The sequence below is a fragment of the Acipenser ruthenus genome, chromosome 36 (genome assembly GCF_902713425.1).
Source record: "Acipenser ruthenus chromosome 36, fAciRut3.2 maternal haplotype, whole genome shotgun sequence".
Classification (NCBI taxonomy): domain Eukaryota; kingdom Metazoa; phylum Chordata; class Actinopteri; order Acipenseriformes; family Acipenseridae; genus Acipenser; species Acipenser ruthenus.
This window is the reverse complement of record NC_081224.1, coordinates 8147004-8164324: the sequence shown is the minus strand read 5'-3', so window position 1 is coordinate 8164324 and position 17321 is coordinate 8147004. Positions and strand designations below refer to the sequence as shown.

Here is a 17321-nt window from a genome sequence, read left to right as displayed (position 1 = left end):
CTCCACGGCCAGGGCAGGAATCAATCAACACTTGATTAAGTCTATGGGGTGCTGGATCTCTTTAGCTGTTGAACTTTATATTAGATCATCCTCTGCAGACATCGCCACAGCTCACCAAGCACTCGTTAGCTTGCCCGGAGTGGGGGGCGCCCTCTCTGCCAGGCCCACCTGAGGTTTCCTCCCTCACTCCCCCGGCTGTCCGGGTGAGCCTCTCGTCTCAACCATTGCCGCACGGCTGTTCCTCGCCGGCCTGAGGGGGCCCCCGGCCACATCCTATTCTTCTGCTCCTTATGCGCTAAGCCTTCCAGGCCTCAACCTTGTTGTCCCATCTCCTCTCTTCCATTTCAGGTCCAGGACCATTTCAGCCCCCTCATGCAGTAGGCCGTGCCTCCACCTGCCGAGCGGGCCCCGACCGGGGGGGGGGGGGGGGGGGTTTCTCTGTTTTTCGTCTCTCCTAAACGGATCTAAGACACTTTTCCTAAGCTCTCCACGCCACCCAGCTGCCAGCTTAGCTGCCTGAGGATGCTGCACTGAGTTGCGGAGGATCTGTCCTTTTGTCCTGTTCGTCCCCTTCCTGTCTCTTGCTCCACTAAACGCCCGGCAGCCAGAGGATGCTGCCTGACCCGTCGGTAGCGAGAGTCAGTTTGTTGTATGTTATGTGTCTAAACTTTGCTCTCTCTCTCTCACTTTTATGTCACCCAGCAGTCGGAGGATGCTGCCTGACCCGGCGGAAAGTGTTTATATCTAATCCTTTGCTCTTCTCGTGTCTCCCTCTCTACGTCGCCCAGCAGCCAGAGGATGCTGCCTGACCCGACGAGAAGGGAAAACTCTTTGTTCCCTATCTCGTCCTGCTATCAGTATCTAACCTCAATGTTACTAAGCACCATTCCCAAACTCCATCCCCAATCTCGCCATCCCTCTCAAACTCGTTTCACTCTTAAACTCTCAAATCTCTCGCCCCTCTCAAGCCTCCTAACCAACCGGAGAAATCCTCTCATCTTGTCGCATTCTTAATATCTCACTCCCAATTTCGCCTCCTCTCAAGCCCTCGTAGGCATCCAGTGAATAAATAATGATTTTGCTATTACTACTTCACCAAGTCTCAACATTAAACCTTTTAACTGTTGTGCTCAGTGGCTTTGGTCTCCATATATATATTTAAAGAAATAACAATGTTATTTGTTGTTTAATTATGTGAAAAAGAATACCTGTAAAATGGGCTAGCCAGAGGGAGGGGCCAGGAGAAGACAGGTGTTTAAGGTTGGAAGCAGCTTCTTCTTTTGTGTGTTTTCCTGGTGCAAGTTGCAGGGGCTGCAGATACAGGACAGTCTGCTTTCCTACAAGGATAGGGCCTTTCAGCTCGCTAAGCTTATGGTTCCCTGGAGCACAAATCTCCAGTGGTGCACATATAGAATAGGGATCTGTATGGCTGTGGTCCCCTGGAACACTAGTATCGGATGAGATAGATGTGTTTAACAGATTGAATTGGACATACTTAGCTAGGAGCAGCTAAGGTGAGAGGATTGACAGGACAAAGCAGGAGAAAAACAAGTACCCTGTTAAGGTGAACCAGATGTTCTAGAATGACTGGTCAGTCTCCAGAGTCTCATGTGCATGGGGGGTTTCTTTAGGATCCGTATAAAAAGGGGGTTTCTTTGTCTGTAGTTTGTTCAGAATCTACCATCCATCTTGAACCCAGGCACACTGTCTGTAATCCCCGTGAACTGTTATGTTCAGAGCCTCACAACTCTGAAACTAGACTTTGTGTTCGTAATCTTTGTATGCTGTTTCTTCTTAATAAAACTCTAAAAAGACAACCAGAGAGGTTTCGTGTTTCATCCAGGTCTGCAGCGTGCGGGAACAGTCTGCACTCACAGCTCAGCAGAGCAGCAGCAGCATTAAGGGCTATTCAGGGTCCAGGACACGCAACCTACTCGCAGAACAATCGAAGAATAATTGGTGCGCGTCTTGAGATGTGTGAAGCGCAAGGTGTAGACGCGAGCATCAAATCGTTAAGTTGAAATTTTGTAACTTTTTACTTGCATTTCTGTAGGGAGACATGGATGTATATACAGGACAGATATGTTAAATAAGAAAAAAATGAGGGGAAAGAGTGGGGACGCAGGTGGAAGTAAAAAAACACCTTTGAGCTGCTAACTGAATTTATCAAACACAGGGACACAGATTTAAATGTGCCAGAGTAGGATGATGAGGTATGTATTGAAATAAATAAATAAAACAAGTACAGTATATGCAGGCTTGCCATAAGGAAATAAGGAGTAGGAGTAATAAGAAATAAACAAATACGTTAAATATTCATGAACAGAAAATAATTCTAGCTTGACAGAATCTTTACCCCATCTAGCGTTCATTTCTTTGTCACAAAATAAAAACAGACATATTTATTTCATGACATATTACATATAAGTTTGTATATATAGGCTAGATATAATTACACATTCACAGATGAACTTGAAGATATCTTATTGTTATATGTGTTTGATAGATACAATCATGTTAATGTCTTATTCATTTTTAGTTAAAAGTAATATACTTTGACATAACAATGAAGTTTGAAACCTTTGTTTCCAATGTTTTTTTCTTATGATTATTATTTTATTACAAGTAGCCTATGCTGTGAAGAAGTTATGATTATTATTTTAGAACCCAGCACCACCAGACAATGCTGAAGAGAGTGAAAGTATTTGCAGCAACACAGAAAGTGCATCTGTAGCTCAGCTAGATTACACACCTGTTCCAGAAGTTGGTCCACCTGCTAGGAAGAAGAAAAAGAGTTTAGATCCTGTGGAAGAAGCTTTGCTAGACAGGCTAAAACATATAGATACATCAAAAGAAAAAAAAGGATGAATCTTTTGCAAAATTCATCTCCGTTTCTCTCAGCAAACTCTCTGAGTGAAGTAGATCCCTGGCAAGGTTCTGAATTCATCAGCTTCTCTATGACATGTTGCAGATGGATTGCACCCAGACCTTGGCGCATACTCCCTCAAATGTGCCATTAAACTCCAGTACGTCACACACCTCTACTTCATATTTCCCTGAGGAATCCTCGGAAGAGCATCTTTCCCAGACCGGTCTGCACTTACCACATGCAACAAATTGTCATTACACTGACTTATAAATATCCTACAAAAACTAATCATTGGAATGTAAATGCTGCCACTTGTTGACATTCACTTACTAAATTATAAAACTATATTATTTGGTGTTTTGGGTATAATATTGTTACTGTAAAAGACTGGGAACTATTGCTGCTCTAGGGTACTGTGGAGCAGTGTTAGTAAAGCGTAAGTAAAACCTAATAGTACTTACCTTGACTTGCTGCTAGGGGACCCGCTGTCCGTGTCCTTGTATAGGAAACAAAAAAAGGGGAAAAGTTGAGTGTTTTAACAAAATTGAAGACCATGGGATATTGCATGGGAAAAGGGTAGCATTGATATGAAATGTTGTATCTCTTTATTTTTGTAAAGACTGCCCAATGTTTTCTGCAGTGTTTTAAAAGTTAAGTTTAATTTTCTTTTGAGTGGCAGCTTCTCGTATTGTTGGCTGCATGGCTTCATGAGAAAGAACGTGTGCACGCATGTGTCCACCCTGGTATTTAGACCTGCAGGGGTGTGTGCCCATTGATGAATAGGACTGGGAACTACTGCTGCTGTAAGGGTGCTGTGACTACTAGAGTTTTTTTTTTCTCTTACAGGCCAGTTTGAATGCATGCTCTATGCATTTATTAATTTTATTTTTTTGTTTTGTTCTTGTTTTGCCTGTAAATAGTTTGACTGTCCCTTGCTTTTAAACCACACTAGCTGTGGTCCTGAGGAGCTCTCTCTGTTTTGTAAAGATTTTTTTTTCAAATAAATAAAAACAGTTTTTGGACTTCTGTTATGTGAGAACTCTTCAGTCTTCAGCACCATCAGGACCCTTCCTTTAGCCTGCTGATCCTTAACTATACAGGATAACACCCACTAATTTACAGAAGAAGTTTTCACAGAAACATATTGTACATTTCATCTTGAGAATTACAATGATGATATTCTGCAGTAGATGTGTTCTATTTCCAGTGCAGTATTTATCACACCTCGATTGAGTGAGTCACTGCAGCTCAGTTACAGAGAAGATCTACATACTGTAGCACTAGTGTCTGATTAGCATGTTACAGAAAAGCAGCCAGAATCTGTGCACATTACCTTGTACAACAGAAAGCCAGATCGCATGAAAGCAGTTAATGAAAGAAATGTCACTCTGCTTTCTGTCTGGTGTTAAACAGGATATATTATATATTCTTTATTTCTCAGCCTCCTGAGCCCCTTTCCAATTACCCTTTTATCTAAACTCACCTAACCAAAGACAGAGTAAGCAGATCAGACAATGTAATGTCTGTTGCAGGCAGCTAGAACAGCAGAGCAGCTCCTAAACACAGACTATCAAACAATAAAGAATGACAATTATATTTGAAGCTTCTTACTGTTTGCAGCTCTCTTTTTATTAAGCGAACAAGCTTCTTCACAGACTCCTTGTTTTCCTCACAGTCACACAGTTGTTGCTTACAGTCATTTTCAAACCAGTAGCATGCAACGATGGGTAACTCATTAGGGATCCCCAAGGGCAGGGGTGTGGAGTAGAGATCACTGGAGTCTGGTTTTTCATATGGTGTTAATTTCCTAAATATAACCACTGCAGCATAGGAATCTTAAAAACAAAACAAAACAGAACTTGTTTTTAATTTTAAAAATGTACAATCCATCCACATTTTCTACAGTCAGCACTCACATATCCGACCCTATAACATTTTGACTTCAGTGACTAATAAACGAGTGTGACGCATATCTGATCATTTCATCTGATTTGACATGTATGTAGGTGAGCACGTTGTAACCACAACCCCCTGCCCTACACAAATACACAAACACATTTCATATGGAAAGAAAAAATATGTCTTGGGTTTGAGGACTGCACTGGGAGATGTATATTGAAGTGTGTTTTCTTCTTTTCTTTGGCACTGTTGCCGTTTTCTTTTTCTTATTTTTTTCTTATATCTGACATAACACATGAGATGGCTCATGATGATGGTAGATCGTTCATGGAAGATTTGATTCAGCAGGGTCAAGGCAGGATATTTACAGCAATCTGTCTCGAATCTTTAACTATCTGAAGACGGTTCTCCTGTTAGTTTTATTTTTCATCAGGAGGGGTCTTTCACTGATTCTGTCATTGAAATTTGTTTGCGCACGAGTTGGGGGAATAACACAGCAGTAAAAGACAAAGACTTGTCAGTTTTTTCAGGGAACACAAAAAAGATATAACGTCAAATACATAACTGAAAGGACTGTGTTTTAAAATACAGTAAGTATTTTGATGTACTGTAGTTAATTTTGTTGGTACAGTACTATATTTTAAACAGAAGTATTTTAATTCAGAACGATATGATTCTGAAAATATCACTTGCCAAAAGAGACGACACGTTGACTGTAATACAGGACATACTTTTAAATCCGGTACGTATTGTAGCAGTATATAAAATTCCCCAATTAGCAACCCAACAGCAAAATTAAATTAAAATGTTACCCATACCATAACTGCGTAAAACATAAAAGGCAATGCAATTTAGCAAAAGATTAAAAGAAACACCAGTTTCCAGAACTAAAACAGTATCCAAAGTCAGTATTCAAAATTGCAGAATATAGTGCTCGATAAGGCCCTAATGTCACAGTTCACTTCCAAATGAAAATGCACAAAAGCAACTAAAGATCACAGATTTTAAAAAAAATGCATCACAGTCTCTAAAACTGTTTAATGAGTAACTTTTACATTACTGGTCTTATTCACTTTGTTTTGGCTGCATTTTCATCAGGTGAAACTGGAGGAAGCGCTGTGTAACTGCACAATAATAAAGACCAAAAAAAAACGCGGGTTGTGACGGATAATGAAATTAATTGTAACATTGAAGAGATGGGCTTTGTATCAGAAAACTGGTGAACGAGCTGGAAATCGTGTGTGATGGGTAAGAGCATTCATTGGTTATATATATATTGTGAAGTAGCGGGTTATGAGAAACAGCAGGGAGGGGGTTAAAACCTCCCTGCGCGAGAATCATGTGCGGAATGCACATTTGGTTTAATTGTTTTATTATTTTGTTAATTTGTTTATTGATTAATTATCACCCGCACCTGGGTACGATTGTAAATTAAAACCAGGTGCAGGGTATTTAAGACGTGCAGCTTGTCTGCACAGGGCTGCTGAGTAGAAGGAGACAGAAGACGTGCTCTGTTTCCGAGCAGTCCTGAGTAAGTGCTGTGTTAAGTTCGTTTGGTTTTTGCTAGCAGGTAAACGGCTTAGCCGTCCTGCAAGGTAGTGAGGGAAAAACCTGTTTAGTTAGCGCTCCAGTGGGAGTTAGGTGTTTATTTTGTGTTTGTTTATTTTTGTGTGTATTAAAAAAGAGCACGTCTGCGCTTAAAAACTCCATTTCCTGTGTGCTGGGTCGTAATTTTAAAGGGGCAACGAACCCGAGTGAGTGCCGGGCCGTCACAATATATATATATATATATATATATATATATACACAGTGCCTTGCAAAAGTATTCAGACCCCTGACCAATTCTCTCATATTACTGAATTACAAATGGTACATTGAAATTTCGTTTTGTTTGATATTTTATTTTAAAACACTGAAACTCAAAATCAATTATTGTAAGGTGACATTGGTTTTATGTTGGGAAATATTTTGAGTGGCACTGAAATATCTTGCTTGCATAAGTATTCAACCCCTGTGCTGTGGAAGCTCCCAGTTTATACCGATGAAAGAAATTGTCCTAACAAGGACACAATTACTCACCATTTCCTGTGTGCTGGGTCGTAATTTTAAAGGGGCAACGAACCCGAGTGAGTGCCGGGCCGTCACAATATATATATATATATATATATATATACACAGTGCCTTGCAAAAGTATTCAGACCCCTGACCAATTCTCTCATATTACTGAATTACAAATGGTACATTGAAATTTCGTTCTGTTTGATATTTTATTTTAAAACACTGAAACTCAAAATCAATTATTGTAAGGTGACATTGGTTTTATGTTGGGAAATATTTTGAGTGGCACTGAAATATCTTGCTTGCATAAGTATTCAACCCCTGTGCTGTGGAAGCTCCCAGTTTATACCGATGAAAGAAATTGTCCTAACAAGGACACAATTACTCACCATTGGCCTCCACCTGTGAACCATTAAAGTTGCTGTCACATTTTCTGGATAAAAACCCCACTGTTGAAGGATCATTGGTCAGGCTGTGAATCTGAAGGAAAATGAAGACCAAAGAGCATTCTACAGAAGTTAGAGATAAAGTAATACAAATGTATAGATTAGGGAAAGGGTACAAAATAATATCCAAGGGTTTGGATATCCCAGTGAGCACAGCTGGATCAATAATCAGGAAGTGGAAGCTGCATCACACCACCCAGGCACTGCCAAGAAAAGGCCGTCCCTCAAAACTCAGCGCTCAAACAAGAAGGAGACTTGTGAGAGAAGCCACAGAGAGGCCAACAATCACTTTGAAGGAGCTACAGAGTTCAATGGCTGGGAGTGGAGTAATGGTGCACCAGTCAAATGGTGCACCAGCTCTGCATAACACTGGCCTGTATGGGAGGGTGGCAAGAAAGAAGCAGTTACTCAAAAAGTACCATCTGAAGGCACGTCTGGAGTTTGCCAGAAAGCATGAGAGTGACCCAGCTGCGATGTGGGAAAAGGTTTTGTGGTCAAATGAGACCAAGATAGAGCTTTTTGGCCAAAACTCAAAAGCGCTATGTGTGGCGCAAACCTAACACTGCCCATGCCTCAAGACACACCATCCCTACAGTGAGGTATGGTGGTGGCAGCATCATGCTGTGGGGATGCTTCTCATCAGCAGGGACTGGGCATCTTGTTAAAATTGAAGGAAGAATGGATGGAGCAAAATACAGGGAAATACTGCAAGAGAACCTGCTTCAGTCCGCTAAAAAACTGAAGCTTGGGAGGAAATTCACCTTTCAGCGGGACAATGATCCCAAGCACAAGGCCAAAGCAACATCGGAGTGGCTCAAGAACAAAAAGGTGAACGTCCTACTGTGGCCCAGTCAAAGTCCTGATCTCAATCCCATTGAGAATCTGTGGCACTATTTGAAAATTGCGGTCCACAAGGGTCGTCCAACCAACCTGAACAACCTGGAGCAAATCTGCCAAGAAGAATGGGCCAAAACCACTCCGACACTGTGTGCAAAGCTGGTACATACTTACCTCAAAAGACTTAAAGCTGTTATTGCAGCGAAAGGTGGCTCTACCAAATATTAATGTGTGGGGGTTGATTACTTATGCAAGCAAGATATTTCAGTTTTATTTTTCTTAAAAATATTTCCCAACATAAAACCAATGTCACCTTACAATAATTGATTTTGAGTTTCAGTGTTTTAAAATAAAATATCAAACAGAACGAAATTTCAATGTACCATTTGTAATTCAGTAATATGAGAGAATTGGTCAGGGGTCTGAATACTTTTGCAAGGCACTGTATATATACAGACGTGCTCAAATTTGTTGGTACCCCTCCACAAAAAACGAAGAATGCACAATTTTCTCTGAAATAACTTGAAACTGACAAAAGTAATTGGCATCCACCATTGTTTATTCCATATTTAATCGAAATCAGACTTTGCTTTTGATTTTTTTATTCAACATAATATTGTAAATAATAAAACAAATGAAAATGGCATGGACAAAAATGATGGGACCGCTAACCTAGTATTTTGTTGCACAACCTTTAGAGGCAATCACTGCAATCAAACGTTTTCTGTAGCTCTCAGTGAGACTTCTGCACCTGTTAACAGGTAGTTTGGCCCACTCTTCCTGAGCAAACTACTCCAGCTGTCTCAGGTTTGATGGGTGCCTTCTCCAGACTGCAAGTTTCAGCTCTTTCCATAGATGTTCGATAGGATTCAGATCAGGACTCATAGAAGGCCACTTCAGAATAGTCCAATGTTTTGTTCTTATCCATTCTTGGGTGCTTTTAGCTGTGTGTTTTGGGTTATTATCCTGTTGGAGGACCCATGACCTGCGACTGAGACAGAGCTTTCTGACACTGGGCAGTACGTTTCGCTCCAGAATGCCTTGATAGTCTTGAGATTTCATTGTGCCCTGCACAGATTCAAGGCACCCTGTGCCAGGCGCAGCAAAGCAGCCCCAAAACATAACCGAGCCTCCTCCATGTTTCACTGTAGGTATGGTGTTCTTTTCTTTGAAAGCTTCATTTTTTCGTCTGTGAACATAGAGCTGATGTGACTTGCCAAAAAGCTCCAGTTTTGACTCATCTGTCCAAAGGACATTCTCCCAGAAGGATTGTGGCTTGTCAATATGCATTTTAGCAAATTCCAGTCTGACTTTTTTATGTTTTTCTGTCAAAAGTGGAGTCCTCCTGGGTCTTCTTCCATGGAGCCCACTTTCGCTCAAAAAGTGACGGATGGTGCGATCAGAAACTGACGTATCTTCACCTTGGAGTTCAGCTTGTATCTCTTTGGCAGTTATCCTTGGTTCTTTTTCTACCATTCGCACTATCCTTCTGTTCAATCTGGGGTCGATTTTCCTCTTGCGGCTGCGCCCAGGGAGGTTGGCTACAGTTCCATGGACCTTAAACTTTGTAATAATATTTGCAACTGTTGTCACAGGAACATCAAGCTGCTTGGAGATGGTCTTGTAGCCTTTACCTTTACCATGCTTGTCTATTATTTTCTTTCTGATCTCCTCAGACAACTCTCTCCTTTGCTTTCTCTGGTCCATGTTCAGTGTGGTGCACACAATGATAGCAAACAGCACAGTGACTACTTTTCTCCATTTAAATAGGCTGAATGACTGATTACAAGATTGGAGACATGTGTGATACTAATTAAAGAAACTAATTAGTTTGAAATATCACTATAATCCAATTATTTATTATCTTTTCTAAGGGGTACCAACAAATTTGAGCATGTCTGTGTGTATATATATATATATATATATATATATATATATATATATATATATATATATATATATATATATTTATATATATATATATATATAAATGGGATTGATTTTATTCTTAATACAAGGCTGGTAAAACGTGACTGACGTGTATCTGGGTAACGGATATCCGAGTGCTGACTGTATTAACATGACATAGTTTTTCCTGCCATGCACTCCTTGCTGATTTGTGGTGTCAAGTTTAGATACTACAAGCTCCAGGTTGGGTTTACTACTGTTAAAAGTTTAGCCATTCACTGAGTATTTAAACTAACCCAGAAAGCATTATCTTTCTGTTTCTCTTCTTTCAGCTTTGGTACTAAAGGGCGAGCTCTGCTTTGAAAGGACTTGCACACACAGCTTAGTTCATCAGAGGATGGCTAGCCACCACCAGACATGGATCGATATTGCATGCCAGAAAGTTTTACTGTATTACGAGCCCCACAGAAATCCTGTATCCTGGTAAAGGTAGACATATATGGGAGGTGAAAGTAACAAAGATTAAATAATGAATGACTATTCATGAAATGTTAAATTTAAGCAAGTATCGAATATTGAATTTTAGCCTCAAATAATAAATACGAGCATTAAATATTAAATTCATGTATCAAATATTACATTTTAACATCAAATTTTACATTTTAACATAAAATAATAAATTCAACATTGAATATTAAATGCAAACATTGACTGTTAAATACTACCATTGAATGTTAAATGCAACAGTCGAATGTTAAACAACAAGACAATTTTTAATTTCTACAGACGGCACAAGACAGCTACCGTATTTCAGTTTGAAAATCGAAGCCTCTCATTGGCTGAACAGGTTAACAGGTAACAAGGAGGAACATCGATCTCCCCGATGTGGAAGGGGTGGGAACGGGTGGGGCGGATGGGATTGATTGACAGTTTGCAAGTGCAAGCATCGAATGGATAAAAACCACATCGAACGACAAAGTGCACAACAAATGCATAAAAGACACACTGACTGGATAAAGCCTACATCGAATGGATGAAAGGCACACTGAATGTATAAAGCTTATATTTAATGTTTGATGCTAGTATTTAACATTTCACTGTTGCATTTAACATTCGATGGTAGTATTTAACATTCAATGCTTGCATTTAATATTCAATGTTGAATTTATTATTTGATGTTGAAATTTAACATTTGATACATGACTTTAATATTTAATGCTAGTATTTATTATATGGTGCTAAAATTAAATATTCGATACTTGCTTAAATTTAACATTTAATTAATTCATTATTTAATTTGTTACTTTTACCTCCCATAGACATACACAGTAAAGCATAGTTTATTTAAATTACAGGTACTGGTATTTCATTTTATTTTTTAAAAGCTCTGTACCAGCATAGTGTATGATGAAGCAAATAAAGCAGTTTTATATCAATCCAGGCTGTCTTTCCAATATAAATGCAGTACCTAACTTGGGTATTTGATTTAATATAGATTTATTTCTATTGAAGTCAATCTCAGTACCAGCTCAACAGTGGCACCAGCCAGATTTAAATGAATTTACATTTTCTCTGCAGGGGGGGAGGTTGGGGTATTTAAAGTGGCAGTATAAACGAGTGTTCAGTTGCTTCCTCTTTCTAGCAATAATTTGCCAATAAGAGGCAATAACAAGGATTTGAAAGCCTTGGATATGAAACTTTAAAAAAATGTAATATATTAGTCTCATCCATTTCCAGTTCAGCTATGTGACAGGTATGGTTATGCATTTTGCAGCTTTATTAAAGAGATGTTCAATTAACATGGCTAATATACTTACTGATATTTCCAGCACTATTCAGTGCACTCTTAATGTCATGAAAAACCCGGGTAACTTCATGAACATAGAGAAAAGACTTAATGTCAGTACGAACTGATACTTTAAAATATCCTTTTTCTTCAATCTTCCTTGTAAATTGTTCACAGATCTCTGTATTTCGTCCTCCATGTTCATACACTAAAATTCAGAAAAAAAAGAAATACAGCCGATTGATATAAATGTACAACAGTTTCTTACAGCACAGCCAATTTCCTTTCCGCACCTTTCCTCTTAATTGTAATAACTTTCCTTTTTACTATTATGTTCAGCCAGGGAGATGTATATTGGTCAATTATCTACATCCTCAGAATTGACTCTTGTTTTATTATTATATCTCCAGGATGTTTCTATTCCTGAGTCAGCTCTCCACCTGCCCTTGAATTTGGGCTTGATTCTGATCAGACAAGAAGGGAACATTTACAGAGCTGAATCCAGCTACTCCAAAAACAAACCCAATATAGTTTTATTTTATGAAGTACATATAAATGATATTACCTTTAAACTCTCTGGTTTGAACCCATGCCATTTTGTTCTTCCTCTCCTATAAAGAAAAAAACACAAACTGCATTTCCCCTCAATGCTAATCATGAAGAATATGTAAGACAGGGTTGCCACCCCGCCGGTATTTTACCGGACTGTCCGGTATTTTTATGTACTTTGAACCCCTGTCCGTTTATTTTGGAAGATGTCCGGTAATTCTAAGCATTCTAATGTATTGGATATGTTCTTAAAAAAATGTGTTACAATAAACAATTTAATATAACATGTTGTGCTTGTATGAGTGAAGAATCAAATACTATAACACAGCGGTGTGTAAATGCACCAGAATGAATTGAGGTAACAACGTAAGCCACCAAAACGCTGTACCGTGATGTTTTTCTTGTGTGCTCACCGCTGTGTGTTATCTGGTGTGAGCATGTGCGCTGCTGTTAAGTTTGACAGCCCTTTGAATGAAGAAGCGCGAAACTATTAAGTAGCATACTGTAACGCTAAGCGCGAAACTATGAAGTAGCATACTGTAACGTTAGTCACAATGGCAGAGACAAATGAAGAAGAAGACAATAGGAGGGGATAGGGCGTCCGGTATTTTGTATCTCAAAGGTGGCAACCCTAATGTAAGAACATTACAACTCTTAATACTACTGAATTAAACTAGATGCCATTCATATGAAATGCTACATCTCTTTATTTTTGTAAAGACTAGCCAATGTTTTCTGCAGTATTGTAAAAAATGAAGTTTCGTTGTCTTTATCTTTTGAGCGGCAACTCACATTGTCAGTTAATTTATTTCTAAATGTATTTATTTGTCTCTATTAGAGTCGTGCTATCTCCGCTCTTTTGGAATTGCCAATAAAATTGCTGATTTAAACTACTTTGAATAACAATATGGACATATTCATAATATTAACTATGATATTTTCTTTTAATTTTCCAAGGGTCTGAAACACTGCTACTATCAGCCATTTACCTTAAAATTCAAAAGAAAACAAAGCCATGAGTATTATATGAAGCACAAACAGGGAAAGGATAATTGCACACCAACAGTAAGTCACCAAAAACAAGAAACTCACCGCCGGATCGACCAAAGCCCATTCAGCAGTACTACCATGACCCAGTCAATCAAACACAGCACCAGGATCAGCCATGAGCCACAGGACAAACTTCCTAATTGTCATTAATATACACAAAAAAGCACAAAAGAGTGGAGATAGCACGACTCTATCAAGAACCAGAGCCACAAAAAATGAAACTACAACAGCACACCCATCATGCCTCAGTGTTTCAGTACAACCCAGAGGCAAAGCAAAAACAACAGCAGCAGGAATGTCATTGTAAGAACCCAGAGTCAAAGCAACAACAGCTAGAACACAGCCATCAGGATCCACACTCTCAAAGACAACAGCTAGAATACAGCCATCAGGAATCCACACTGTCAAAGACAACAGCTAGAACACAGCCATCAGGAATCCACACTGTCAAAGACAACAGCTAGAACACAGCCATCAGGATCCACACTCTCAAAGACAAAAGCAGCAAAAACAGGATCAACGGCACTTGGAGACAAAGCGACAAGAGCAGCGGGAACGTTACCGTGACAACCCTCAGCCAAAGAGTGAATAGCAGCGGAAATGTTATCATGAGAGCTGTTACAGGTGTTGATTCAGACATACATACATACATACATGAATGAACAGAAGAGTCATGTGACGCTACCAACAATGATAGCACGCAGAGGACATACAGCACACAGTACAGAAGGCAAAAATAAAACAATACAAAAACTACAAATAAAAGATGACGTGAAGACGGCTAGCGCTGCTCCCTAAAACAGGAGGTCCTGCTGTGATCTCACTACACAGGCGGGCATTATATCCTGGAGCTATTCCCTGCTCTTACCCGACCCTAGATATACACTCGCTCACCAGCGGTTGCAGTTTCTTCTTCTGTAAACACTGCAACCCTGACCCTGGTTAAACACCCAGCCGTCAGCGGTCTTCAGTTCCTGTATTTCACCAGCGGGATTCCAATCCCTCTGGAGCAGCGCAGCAGACTGTCACAAGTCCTGTGGCTTTTCAGCAGCCCAGAAGAACCTCTGCAGCTTGTTTTTAAGCTAACCGCAACTCCGCCAATACACGGCCACCTGCTGGTTAGGGATCGGCACAGCCAATCACACGCTGCCTTTCTCCGCAACCAAACACAACAGCTAGGCTGTCCCCACGGAGCGCCCGGCTTTCAAACAATTAATTAATTAATTAATTCACACAACACCAAAACACAGTTTAAACACCCACAAAATACACACATTTTCCAGTGCCGTGCTACACATCCCACAGCTAAAGCTAGAACAGCAGTGGAAACATTACAGGGTTCTCCCCAGGCCTTTTCACCTGGGCTGGCCGCCCAGCAAAGCGTCTGTCGCCACCCGGCTGAAAAAAACCGATCCGCCCGTCTTGCAGATGCTAATGAGCTTTTAACAACCGATCCGCCCGTCCTGCAGATGCTAATGAGCTTTTAACAACCGATCCGCCCGTCTTGCAGATGCTAATGAGCTTTTAACAACCGACCCGCCCGTCTTGCATATGCTAATGTGCTTTTAACAACCGATCCGCCCGTCTTGCAGATGCTAATGAGCTTTTAACAACCGACCCGCCCGTCTTGCATATGCTAATGAGCTTTTAACAACCGACCCGCCCGTCTTGCAGATGCTAATGAGCTTTTAACAACCGATCCGCCCGTCTTGCATATGCTAATGAGCTTTTAACAATAAGGATTGATTGCGCTTCTGTTCTGGCATTGCATATAGAGAATACATATATAAAGAAAATCATATATATATATATATATATATATATATATATATATATATACAGTATATAGATAGATAGATAGATATAATAAAAGGCTTAAAAAACACACAAATTTAAACCAGTTGGCATTATTTACTGTTTTGTATTTAAAATTTCTGTATTTAAAAAACTGAGAAAAAATATAATATATATATATATATATATATATATATATATATATATATATATATATATATATATATAAACACACACACACACACACCAGCCCCAAACTGCAGGAGGCCCTGCTGAATTTATTCAACCTGGTACTAAAGGTAGGCTGCTTCCCTGACATCTGGAACCAAGGGCTTATATCCCCAATCTACAAAAGTGGAGACAAATTCGACCCCAACAACTACCAAGGCATCTGTGCAAGCAGTACTCTGGAGAAGGTATTCTGCAGTATCTTCAATACCCGAATACTGGCCTTCCTTACCGAACACAGTGTCTTGAGTAAGAGTCAGACTGGATTCCTACCAAATTACTGCACTTATCATATTTACACCCTACACACCCTAATCAACAAACATGTACAACAAAAATATAAAGGAACATTTCTCTTGTTTTATAGACTTTAAAAAAGCATTTGATTCCATTTGGCATGAAGGTTTAAATTATAAAATTCTACAAAGTGGTGTAGGGGGTTAAGTTTACGACATAATAAAGTCAATGTACTCAGAAAACAAGTGCGGAATAAAAATTTGCAACAAAAGAACAGAATTCTTCAAACAGGGTAGTGGGGTGAGACAGGGCTGGAGTCCAACACTGCTCAGTATTTACATCAATGAATTAGCAACGGTGTTGGAGCAGTCTGCAGCCCCTTGCCTCACTCTACACGACACAGAAATGAAATTCCTGTTCTACACAGATGACCTGGTCCTGCTGTCACCCACAGAGCAGGAGCTACAGCAGAGCCTGTCACTGCTAGAGCAGTACTGTCAGACCTGGGCCCTGACATTAAACATGAAAAATACCATAATGATGATCTTCCAAAAAAAGGCCAGATCTCAAGGAAGCAGGTACCCCTTCACTCTACACCACTCCACCCTAGAACACACCACACAATATACAAACCTAGACATGACCATCAGTGCGTCAGGGAGCTTTAACCCGGCAATGAATGCATTAAAAGAAAAAGCCTGCAGAGCTTTTTATGCCATCGAAATGAGGCTTTATAAAATAAATACACCTGTTAGAATCTAGGATTCAAATATTTGACAGTGTTATCCAGCCCATTGTACTATATGGAAGTGAGGTGTGGAGTCCAGTCAGTCAACAAGACTACACAAAATGGGCTAAACATCCAGTAGAAACACCTGCATGCTGAATTCTGCAAAAGCATATTACAGACTTATATATTCTTTATTTCTCAGCCTCCTGAGCCCCTTTCCAATTACCTTTTTATCTAAACTCACCTAACCAAAGATAGAGTTGTGGGGAGCTGTAAATGTACACTATCTCTTTAAATCTGTAAATAGCTGTCTGGTTATAGAGACCAGGGCCACCTCTCATGTGTACTAGCACTTAACTGTATTCTGATATTTTGCAACCACGGTAAGTCTGCTAAGCTAATTAATAATAACAATAATAATAATAATAATAATAATAATAATAATAATAATAATAATAATAATAATAATAATAATCAGCAGCAGCCAGACACATGCAAAAAGACCTGACCAGCGGGTTTGTGTCATTAGTAAAAACAAGAAATATACCAGAAATAAGTTCTCTAGAATCTAGAATTGACAGAGGCTAAATATTTCCTTAATACTTTAACATTTCAAAAACAAAACAGTTTCTGTCCAACTAAGCCCTAGAAGTTCTGAAATCTTAAAACCTGAGTGGAAATGCTATCAGATGATCCCAAAATAGTAGTTTGTCTGAATTTATCAGCGTTTTTTTTTTTTTTTTTTTTTAATGCAATCTGTCAAATTTCAACCAACCCAAAGCACCCAATAAGTATAAGTAGATAAAGTGTGCCCTACCTTCTTCTCTTGCTCCTCTCTGCAACTGGAAATACAGGATTCTGGTGACAATGTATTGTGTGTTCACAGCATCAGATCCTACATATAGCAAACAGACAGTCATTTACTAGAAG

At 39.5% G+C, this 17321-nt stretch overlaps 1 protein-coding gene across 3 annotated transcripts in view; it reads right to left on the bottom strand.

Annotated features, from left to right (window-relative positions):
• Positions 1 to 17321, bottom strand: part of LOC131706682 (interferon-induced protein 44-like) — a 65789-nt gene that overhangs the window by 48211 nt on the left and 257 nt on the right. The window contains exons 2-7 of one of the 3 annotated variants that reach the window (XM_059008254.1): positions 17209 to 17286; positions 12369 to 12414; positions 11835 to 12011; positions 4481 to 4704; positions 3331 to 3365; positions 2753 to 2776 (exon numbers count right to left, since the gene is read on the bottom strand). In XM_059008254.1, the coding sequence (XP_058864237.1) occupies positions 2753 to 2776; positions 3331 to 3365; positions 4481 to 4704; positions 11835 to 12011; positions 12369 to 12399 (491 nt within the window). In that variant the 5' untranslated portion in view covers positions 12400 to 12414; positions 17209 to 17286. Of the gene's footprint in view, positions 1 to 2752; positions 2777 to 3330; positions 3366 to 4480; positions 4705 to 11834; positions 12012 to 12368; positions 12415 to 13444; positions 13721 to 17208; positions 17287 to 17321 lie in introns of those variants that run through there. The other 2 variants (XM_059008256.1, XM_059008255.1) reach the window with 2 other exon arrangements.